Genomic DNA, 11,553 nt, shown 5'->3' on the forward strand with positions numbered 1-11,553 from the left:
AAATCTAAACCTTTTAGGCAACGAGGCTATAAATTGGAACTGTTGAGTATCTCTATGGAGGGAGCTGGGGAGGCCTTCCGTCGCTTTACCCTTTCATCGTTATCATCCCAAACGGAGACTGGCTCCTGCCTGCAGCACACACACTATCCTATGAACTCGGTGGGAAAACCAGATCACTCACTTCCGTGGCCATTCGAAGTATGAAGATGGGTAGTCCCTCCAAAGGGGGCACATAGTTGTCAATCAGAAGCGGTAATCCGATCAGGTTCCCTTCCTGCTGGTGGGGGAAAAGGCCAGGACAAGGGGGGAAGGGAGAATGCCGTTAGGGTTTTAATAAGTTCCATTTTCCCAGTCTTCCTCCAGGCCTGTGTCACACTTATCTGCCTGTCTCTGGGGAACCTGGGGTTTGACTAGACTGGACCCTGTGGGTGGAGAGCTAAGCTAACCACTTAAAAAGGGCTTTTTGAACCTTCACCTAATTCACAGTAAAAGGGTTTTTGTTTTAACTTTTTGCCTGAATTTGTTGAATAACTCTGAATCTTTTCACATATGAAAGAACTTGACGATGGGAAGCCCTAAGAGGAATAAACAGGGCAAGTTCTGGGGACAATCTTACTGATTACAGCGATCAGAGACTGGGGGCTTCAGCTCTCCCCCTACACTGGATTCTTCTCCTCAGTAAGGATGATGGGTCAATGGGCACAAATGAATGATAGAACAGTTTTGTAACCTAGCAACGCAAGTGGTATGTCACCTGCCAGCCCTTCACCTGATCTTGGACCATCTATAGAATGTGTGTTAATCTGAGGACTAAGCATGGCTGTCGCACCTCATCAATTTCCAAAGAGAAATAGTCGGCAAGCATCTCTGCTTTCTTCTTCAAAAACTCCACGATGTATTCGGCTAGCCCTTCTTTGGGACCATCTTCTTCTGTCCAGCCGCTCTCAGGACTGTCCAGAGCGAGCATCGCCAGGTCAAAGAGCGGGGCTGGCTCCTGGGAAGACACAAGGACAGGAAGGAGCAGTGTTCACCAGAGGCCCGGTGAGGCGGGTTCCCTCACGAGACCACAGCAGAAGAGCAGGGACAAAACTATAAACGAGCACCACCCCTCCTCTGCAAGCAGCCACGTTCTCCGGAAATGACCAGACAGCCTGCCGAACAAGTTGAAGGGTGAGGTCATGTGGCAGCACTTTCCTTTTGTGTGGCCTTCAGGGTACCCCTTCCCTTCCTGTCAGAAAGTCACCAGGCAGATCATTCGTTCTTTCTGTTGCCTCATCCGTACCCAGCAGGGGAGGAGGAGAACAAGGTAACCAGCTGCCATGTCGGGTACGTTGTCAGAGGAGGAAGAATTCTTGGTTGAGTCTTAGGATAAAATGTCAAGATGCTGTCATGTCTATTTCACCTAATTTGTCTAGCCCTTGTGATCTTTATGGTGACACTGTCCGCTTGTCTATGGAGCTGTCAGGTGGGTTTGAACCTCCAAACTTTCAGTGAGCAAAGTGTCTAACCAGTGCGCCACCAGGCTACTTTCTGATAAAATAAAGATGCTCCCCTGATGGTGGTGGTGATGTCATACATTATATTTTTATGACATAAATATACGGTGCATTACTTTATCATGACAGCCAATCAAAAGGATATAACAATTGTTTATATACCCCTAAACAGAATTTTAAAACATTAAGAAAAAAGACTAAGAACTGCAAAGAGAAACAAATTTACACTTAAGAGTCAGCGATTTTCATACCCTTTTCTCAGAGAGGAGGGAGCCCCGGCAGCAGAGGGGTTTCTCATCGGGCTACTCTGCAGGAGAAAGATGGGGCTTCCTACTCCTTCAAAGAGGTATAGTCTTGGAGACTTACAGGGCCAGTTCCACCTTGTCCTATAGGGCTGCTATGAGGCAGCATTGACTAGATGGCAGTGGTTTCTGGATTTCTCAGTAATTAAGCCCCCATCCCCCATATCCTGTAAGGTCCCTATGAGTTGAGTTGGCATCAATTCAATGGCAGTGAGTGAGTGGTGTACTGGTTAAACACTTGGCTGCTTATTGCAAGGTTGACAGTTTGAACTGATTAGCTGTTTGGCCGGAGAAGATGAGGCAGTTTGTTTTCATAAAAACACGTAGCCTGGCTCTCTTGGAAACCCTATTGGACAGAATTGACAAAGGGGGGTTGGGTTGGGTTTGCTTCCCAGTAATTAATTGAACAAATACACAAGATCCTTACGGATGTAGGATGTAACATCTTCATCAACTTGATGTACAGGCTTGTTCTGGGTTATAAATGTCCTATTTATGAACTAACATTCACAAAGCCTAATATAGTAAAAAATGTATAGGTACATATAATAGCTCATAATAACAAGCAGGTACTATTTTTTTTAGTGCAGGCAAACATTACTGTATTATTGCACTAAAGATGCTTTAGTCTATCTGCACATGTTTCTTTAATGCTTTTCATGCACAGCAAAGCACTCTATGTACTAAAACAAACCATTTGACGTTAGATATGAACCACACTTAACTGTTCTGACTTATGTACAAATCCAACTGAAAAACAGCCTTGGGAACGGAACTTGTTCATAATCCAGGGAGTGCTCATACTTCACAACAGAAGGCACATTTTCCCTAAGTCCACATGGAACATTTACCAAGAGACACTGTATTTTGGCCTTAAAGCAAATTTTACTAAGTGTAAAAGAATCCAAGCATATTATCTGACCACAATGAAATTAAACTAGCAATTAATAATATCTCTGGAAAATCCCCAACTATTTAGAAACTAAAAACACTTTTAAATAACCTTTGGGTCAGGGAAAAATTCAAAAGAGAAGTTACATAATATTTTGAACTGAATGAAAATGAAAACATAGTACATCGATGCTGTGAATTACTTAGCATAGCATTATGACTCCCATTACATGATTGGGTACAACAACTATGCAAATAATGTGCTTGTGGCCCATCAAGGGGCTCGGACAACCTTGCTAATGTAAATTAGGTACATGGGACCCCTATGTGGGTAATACTATGCATTAGGTATATAAAACCCAGATGAGGGCGTTAGTTTTGCTATCCTGTGAGTTGGCATCAGCTCGGTAGTAGTAAGTTGGGTTTTGGTTTGGTAGTCTTAAAAAGAAAGCCAACCCCAGAGATGAGGGGAAACCTCATTGCCATCAAGAAACAAGAGCCAGTAGTAGAGCCATCCTTTGGACCTGGGATTCCTGTGCTGAGAATCTTCTTTTTTCATAAATCGTTTTACTGGGGGCTATTATAACAATCTATACATCAATTGTTATCAAGCACATTTGTACATACGTTACCATCATCATTTTCAAAATATTTTATTTCTACTTGAGGCCTTGGCATTAGCTCCTTTTTTCCGTCACCCCCTCCCCTCCCCTCCCTGCTGAGAATCTTGTCCCAGGATATAAACAGAGCTATAACACTGGAAAAGGTCCAAGACAGAAGCAGGAGATGGTAAAAGGTGGTAGCAACTATAGCCAAAAAATAGCAGCAGCACCAGGAGACCAACATGGGGCACGGGCCAATGGCGTGAGGTGGCTTGCTGTGGGTGCACCAATCCAGAGAGAGCAGCGAGCTGAATGCCTTCAGGCTGAGACTAACTGGTGGAGTGGTGTGCTTGAGAACTGTAACCCTTGCTGGAGCAGGGCAGGAGGCTGAGGGACAAGAAGCCAAGGGACGGGCATGCTTATGGGCATGGCTGAGAAGCTGTACTGACAGAAGAACTGCATCCTGAGTTGCTCCTGATCCTGTTACGTCCTTAATAAGCCCTGTAATGTTGACTATTGTCTGTGAGTTCTGTGTGACCACTGTAATGAATTACTGAGCCCAGGAGAGAGTCTTATGAAAGAATTGTTAAGAAGGTTGGAGGGTGGCAGCATATCTGACCTCCCCCTCACGGGAATCAGCCTTCGGCTAATGCTGATGGTGACTGTTCCCTATTAAAGGATGTCAGATGATCCATGCCACACCATTGTTATAATAAAAGTTTGTGGCATGCTGTTAAAGCAATATTTAGGGGGATGATTTACAGCACTAAACATATCTACTAGAAAAAGAAAAAGTCTCAAATCAGTCTCCTCAGCTTTCACTTTTAAGTTATTTGAAATAGAAAAGCAAATTAATCCCAAAACAAGTAAAAGAAAAACAAGACAATGAAGCCCACCACTATCAAGTTGATTCTGACTCAAAGCAACTCTATAGGGTTTCAAAGACACTAAATCTTTATAGAAGCAGCCAGCCTTAACTTTCACGGAGAAGCTAGTGAGTTTGAACCGCTAACCTTGTTAGCAGCCCAACGCCTAACCCACAGCACTACCATGGCTGCTTACGTAAGAGAACGGAAACAATAAAGATCAGTACAAGAAGCAGAAAAACAATAATCAATGAAAACAAAATCTTTGAGAAGATTCATAACATTGATAAACCTTTAGCCAGACTGATCAAGAGAGAAGACCTAAATTACAAACCTGGTATGAAAAAACTTGAAAATGAGCACATTCCTTAAAAGAAACAAACTATTAGAGCTCCCTCAAGAAGACCGATAACCTGAATGGTTCTAAAAACTAATAAAAAATTGTAGTTAAAAATCCTCCTACAAGGAAATCCCCAGGCTCAAATGGCTACACTGACAGATTCTAACAACACATTTGTAAACAACACCTACTTTCTGAGCAGGGAAAAAGAGGGAGCATGCCCCCGCTCATTCTATAAGGCTGGCTTGGCTTAGTATCCTAATCAGACAGAGGCATTCTAAGAAAAGCTGCAAACCAGTATCATCCATGAGCACAGAACACAATCTTAGTAAATACATCCTAGTAATACATAAAAAGAATATATTATGACCAATCAGACCTCAAGAATATGAGGCTGGTTCTACATAATGAAAATCAATGTAAATGACATGACTAAAGTGTTCAGAGTACACCAAAAATTCCATTTTTGGTAAAAGCTAAAACATACATAATTTTACAACACAAAAGTAAATGGGCGCTGCAAAAATGGCCCAGGGTCACATTTGACCTCTGGCTACACAAGGGATGAGAAGCTATGGCCACACTAGCTGCCACTGAGTGCCTGCCACAAGACAAGAGTAGCCAGACACGCCTCCACCCTCCCTTGTTCGTTACCGCTCTGACACCAATGCTCCTCCCAGGGCCCTGCTTTTCTTCAGGGCTCAGTCATTTATTGCGACGGCTACACAGAACTCACAGATAACACAATTACGGGGGTTTACTAGGGAGATTAACAGGTTACCACAAACCAGGTACAGAAAACATGAAGGATACATCATTGGTCCAAAGCAACGCCTCTCCACAGCCAGTAACCGAGTCTCTCTGGTTTGCAGCCCTCAGGCACGTGATCCCGTGGCCTCTCCCTGCATGAGTCGGGAAGCCCATCCACAGCTCTGCTTGTCAAGTTCGTCGTCTCAGCATGGCTCCTTTTCTCTGGCTCACAGTCTCCATGCATCAGCCTCTGGTCTCAGCGTGGCATGACCTGCTCCCTCCGCCAATTCAAGCAGGGATTTCACTCTTTGGTGGGCTCTCTTATACATCGAGGAATGGCAACCCAAACGGACCAATTCTCGCCATTAGTGCTTCACACACTATTTGCATAGTTCCACCCAATAATTTTGTGGAAGTTACAGAGACACAAATAGGGTCATATTAAGATATTTCAGTTCACCACCAGTGGTTAAGTATGTATGTACATATGCATATGTGCTTATATATATACATGTGTATCACCCAAACCAGACCTGCTGCATAGAGTTGATTCAAACTCTGTGAACCTGTGTGAGAGAGCAGAATTCCTCCATAGGGTTTCCTAGGCTGTTAGCCTACATAGATGGTTTCATCTTTTCCTCCACTGAGTAGCCTGACCAGTCAGTCAGTCCGTAATCTAATGCTTGAACCACAGCACCAAGAGGGCTCCTTTATGTGTGCCTATACGAAGTGTCTTCACAGGTATGCTTATGTGTGTGTATACATGTAAATGTATTTATGTATAATACACCTCAGGAGGCACAGTTAAATATACTAAGATATAACCAAGCACCTCATGGGGTTAGTTTTCTGGATTTGAAGCTTCAAGACAATAGTACTGTGGAAAAACTCACAATTGGCATAACAAGGTTCATAAAAGTGTATGTTCTATACCCTAGTTTGGTGAGTAGTGATTGGGGTTTTAAAAGCTGACAAGTGACCATCTAAGATAAAACGATCAATTTATTCTTATCTGGCACAAAAGAGAAAGGAAATAAGTGCTCAGAGCAGAAATGAGGCTCCAAGATGAACACTATTCATGACCTCATCGATCCTGAGACCAGAAGACCTAGAGGGTGCCCAGCAAACACTCCTGACTATTCTGACCAGGGTCACTGTGGTTGGATCCTGATCGAAAGGGAAAAATATGTGGGGCTGAACTCAAATTCTTGAAGTCTAGACTCACTAGACCAATTGATTCTAGAGAACTCCCTGAGATACTCCATAGCCCCTAAGGGGTTAGGTGAAACTAACCTGAGGTCATCTTTTGGCTAAAAAAGAATTTGGCTCATAAAACGTAGTACTGGCGAGTACTGTGAACCTTTAAAAAGTGTCTGTATGAGACCAAATGGCCAACAGTTAGCCTACAGCAATGATGAACAATAAAGGGGACCAGGAAACCAGTTTACTGGGAAGGAACCATCCAGAGTGGAACTAATGAGAATGGTAATACCTTGTGGAAATGAGACCAATGTCTCTGAACAATGTGTGTAGCAGCTCTTAAAGGAAACCTAATTTGCTGTGTGAACCTTTACCAAACATATACTTGAGGGCAGGGGGAGTAAAAATAAGGTAAAATTGCTTTTGAAAATTGATGTAACCCTGTATATTAACACATGAAAAGGAGAACAAAAATCATCTGGATAGCCACAACACGTGTTTGGCAAATTTCTGCATCTGTTCCTAAGGAAAACTTGGAAAAACTAGGCATGGAAGTGCACGTCTTCAACCCAATCAAGGACACTGATGAAAAGCACACAGCTCACATCGCACTTATTGGAAAAGAGTGGATGCTGTCCCCACTAAGATCACAAAAAAGTCAGTAAGTTCCACTCTCATCGATACATTCAATGTCTCACTGGGCGGTCCTGATGATGCAGCCCAGAGGAGAGAAAGAAACAAAGGCATTCAGGTTGGGCAGGAAGACGTAAAACTGTCTTTGTTCACAGTTACATTCTACAAAATGTAAGTTTAATGAGGTTGCAGGGCACTAGACCAATATAGAAAAAAAGCAATTGTATTTCTGGGTGCTAGCAACAAACAGTAGTCAAATGGAAGTGCACCACACACAAACACGTACACACACATGCATTTACACACATACGTACACACACACAAACCCAAGAGTGACATTTAGACCAGCAAACTGAGGAATAAGTCTAAAAGAGTCAACAATGCCATCATGCATTTTTGTGTAGGCCATGCCGAATGACAACAGAAGGCATGGAATGGCATCAGTCGTGGAATGATTCTAACTTCCCATTAACATATGGCACAGACATGTGCTGAAAGAAATGCACTGATATCTACAGTGTTTGGATTTTGGCTTTAAAAACTATTCGTTTCTATTTTTATCAATTTCCAAATATCCTTCATAGATATGTATGAATGTCATAAAAATATGCAGTTTTCAAGTTGGCCATCAAATGACTGTTCTGCTAAAACATGTAGTATATACGATTATTACAATTAAAGATACGGCTTTATGCAAATCATACAAAACCTATCATAAGCATATTTTTAAACGATTGATATACCACAAATAAAGTATCAAAGTAGAGCTACTTTTTCCATAAATGATCAACTATTGAAGTTTCTGAAGTGCGAAGCAGAAAAATAAACTTACCGATAACCTCAGAACACCAAAATTGGCAAAATCATAGACGAGTATCTGGTAGAACAATTCTTCGCTGAAAATAAAAAATGAGGAAAAGCTGAACTCATTCTGGGAACGAAGCCAGCCCAACGCAGACCTACGCTGATTCCGACTCACACCAACCCTATTGCGGGTTTCAAGGATGTAAGTCTTTCCAGAGCAGATAGCGTCATCTTTCTCTCTGGAAGCACATGGTGGGTTTGAACTGTCCACCTTGTGGTTGACAGCCCAACACCTCACCCACAATGCTATCAGGGCTTGAGTATCAAGCAGTAGTCAAAAAAAACCCAGGAGAAGCAAGCACGAAAACACGGATGGGACAGAGATACTGGCTCTGCCTTGCTGTGGAAGCTGGTTGACAGTCCAACAAGCGCTCCCCTCTGGCATACCCTGAGCCCGCTCCAGCCCTGGCTCTGACCTCAGCCCTGCCAGGCAGTAAAAGGGCCAGGACTAAGTTCTGGCTTGCTCTCAGCCCAGCTCTGGCTCCAACCCCCTGGTGCTGTCAAAGGGTTTTTGAAACCAAAGGAGATCTTGCATTGCTTGCTTTCCCTTCCACTTAAAAGAATCCTATAAATCACATTTTTATAACTCACCATTAAAAATGCTGTGGAATGTAAATAAGGGTAGGGAGACTTGCTAAATAATCAAATGAGGATGAGACAGGCCACAAGAACCTTCTACAAGTACATGGGAAGCATAAAGGATATTGACTGCCTGACAGGGAACCGAGATGAAAAATGGTACTTTGTAGTTCTTTAAAAAATGTGACCCATATAGCTCTTGCTTAGAGATGTCAATGTTTATGGAAACAGACATGGCATCTGCTATGCCTATATTATAGGTGGGGAAACTGAGGCACCGAGTGATTGACTTGTCCCAGGCCCAAGTTTGTAAAATGGTGAAGGAAGGAGTTGAATGTAGATGCCAGACTCGACAACTGGTATCTCTCCATAAGGTTCACACACCCCACCCCACCCCACCCCACCCCACCTCACTGGGAAACCACTGACATTACCTGAGAGCTGGAATTCTGGGCCTGACTTGGGTTTGTTCCTGTGAGGTGACCATCACCGCGGTTTGGCGGCTGGGAGGTCATGCATTTAGAGATGATGGAAAAGGAGGAGCAAGGGGATACGATCCCTAGCAAATTCGTAAGTGGCAGCTCACCAACGATCCCAAGGGTTGTTTACGCAAAGGAAAAGCGCTGTAGCAGAAGGGTTTCTACGCCTAGAAGGAGGGAGAGGCTCTCCAGGCAGTGAGTGTGCTTCAGTTCCTACCAGTGAGTTATTGAACGGGCTCTCCTAGCCACCGTTTCTGTAACTCCTACCAAAACGCCTTTTCTTAATAGGTCTGAGTAAGAGACAGGTGGGGGTGGGGGGAAATAATGCTAGGATTCAGTTGCACCTGTTACCAGATTTATGATGACTGCCATTCTGTTAGCTATAAAGTGAACCATCTCAGAAGCAGGAGGTGGGGCCCTCACTAGCAGCGAGAGCCCGGAGTGGAGCATGTCCTCTGGATCCCTGCACAGTGAGCCGTCTTGGTCTAGGAGGCAGTGGTGGCACCAGAGGGGTGACAGGGGAGCAGCAGACCCAGGATCCAGAACATGACACAGCAGTAGGCTTGCCAGCCACAGAGCAAGTAAAGCTACATGCTGCTGGCCAGGAGGCTGGTTTGGGGAGTGGGCTGCCTGTGGGCACTTAATTCAGGGAGCTAGGTTTGCTGAACCCAGAGCTGGAGTTGAGTGCTTTCGACTTGAGGCTTACTGGAGTGGGGTGCTTCTGGTGAGTCGGTTCACCGACCCACAGAGCTGAGCTGAGCTGAGTGCCTTCGGGCTGAGGCTCACAGGGAGTAGCAAGCCCTTTGGACATTTATTAGCAGCCCTAAAGGAGCTTTGGAACATATTTTGATCGAATAATTGTATCCTGAGCATTTCTCACCGAAATTGTGACCTATTAACTTCCAGAATAAATTCCACAATCGTGAGCGTTGTGTGAGTTTTGTGTGGCCATTGCAAGGAGTTCTATCCCAGCTGGGAAGCAGAGCATGCTTGTGTGACAGAGGCAAATCGGTGGCTGGCCCACTCACAGGGCTCAGAAGCACCAAGAGGCCACAGCGAGACTGAGCAGAAAGGCGTCTCACAACAGCAACATGGCAGCATCTTCCTGTTTGAGCACATATTTAATACAGGTGCGGCCTCACCACAAGCTCGTCCACCACGGTCCCTGAAAACTGTCATTGTAATTGTAGCTAGCTCTGGTTACATGTTGGGCTGGAAACCGCAAGGTCAACCGTTCAAAATCACCAGCAGCTCCTTGGGAGAGAAAGATGAGGCTTTCTACTCTGTAAGGAGCTGCCGTCTGGGAAACCCACAGGGACAGTTCTAGTGTGCCCAGCAGGGTCGCTCCAGGCCGGAACTGACTCACGGCAGTGAGCGCTATGTGCCAGGCAAATGGCTGCGTTGGACTCGGCCTGCCTGTGCTGATCGGCCTCACCAGGGGGCTTGAGTAATATTTTCTCGTCCTCAACACCTGCGGAAAGGCAGGCTGGTCGTCTTTCCCCTGCAGCCCCCACGGCCCCCCATCACATACCGCTGTGTAAAATCTCTAGCAGCACCGAACCCTCCACCCCTGGCTCACAGTGGCAACATTCACTGAGGGGCTTCCAAATGTTCATGGGAAAATTCAAAGATAAAGGGATTCTTTTGAAGCCCCACGCCTTGTATGGAGCACCTACCAAGGACTCGGCTTCTTATGTTCTTTCTTATCCTTGCACACAAAAATCTGCAAGAGGAACAGCCCAACTCCCCAGATGAGAGATCTGAATTGTAGCTTAAGAACGTGCTAGTCTCCAGTTACACAAACGGGGAAGCCAAGATTGGAACCCACATCTGTGCACCCTTTCCAGCTACCTCATGCAGCCAGCCCCTGGCACGTGGTGCCCAGGTCCCCGGACCATTTGCTTTCCTTACTTAGGCTGCTGTGCAGATGGATGGCTTTCAAGAACAGGCATTTCTTTTCTGTTTCAGAGACTAGAAGGCTAAAACGGGTCCCTAGTGCCCGTCCATCCACTCAGGGCAAATACTTGTCTGCCCTGCTCCTTGGCTTCCTCAGCTCCAGCCGGCACCTCTGTGTCCTGCTTCACGCTTGCTTGCTTGCTTTTGGGCCGCAGCTGCTTCTCCTAGCTCAGAAATGATTGGCTTAAGCCACCCTAGACAGATCTGGCCTCATCTACATCACAAAGAAAAACTCTCTTCCCAAATGGTCTTGTATCCATACACATAGAGGTCAGGATTCCACTGTGCATGTGAGTGCGCGCGCACACACACACACATAAAGATTTGGCTAGGGGCAGGGGGTACAAATCCATGGCCTCACTGTTTTAGAGGCTCTTCTTTTACACCCTCCTCTCAGCGCCTCACCTGAGCTTGGTGGTGTTGAGAAGGTACAGCTTGGTCTGGTACTGCGCCAAGGCCCACTGCGGATTCACACAGCCCACGAAGGAGTGGTTATGCAGCATCTCCCGGAGAGCTAGGGGAAAGCCCACATGTGAGCAAGGGAGTCCTGCCAGCCCCAGAGCCAGTTAACAGGTAAAGACACCTGGACAGACCC

General features: G+C 45.2%; 1 protein-coding gene across 3 annotated transcripts in view; it reads right to left on the reverse strand.

The window, feature by feature from the left end:
• The window catches only part of MLH1 (mutL homolog 1), a 61,958-nt gene that overhangs the window by 1,948 nt on the left and 48,457 nt on the right, over positions 1-11,553 (reverse strand). For 2 of the 3 annotated variants that reach the window (XM_045297610.1, XM_045297611.1), the window contains 4 exons: positions 11,364-11,472; positions 7,913-7,976; positions 830-994; positions 182-277 (listed from right to left, as the gene is read on the reverse strand). In XM_045297610.1, the coding sequence (XP_045153545.1) occupies positions 182-277; positions 830-994; positions 7,913-7,976; positions 11,364-11,472 (434 nt within the window). The remainder of the gene's footprint in view (positions 1-181; positions 278-829; positions 995-7,912; positions 7,977-11,363; positions 11,473-11,553) is intronic. The other variant, XM_004704069.4, reaches the window with a different exon arrangement.

Source organism: Echinops telfairi, unplaced genomic scaffold (genome assembly GCF_000313985.2).
Source record: "Echinops telfairi isolate 266 unplaced genomic scaffold, ASM31398v2 ScPeMD7_7420;HRSCAF=8458, whole genome shotgun sequence".
NCBI lineage: Eukaryota > Metazoa > Chordata > Mammalia > Afrosoricida > Tenrecidae > Echinops > Echinops telfairi.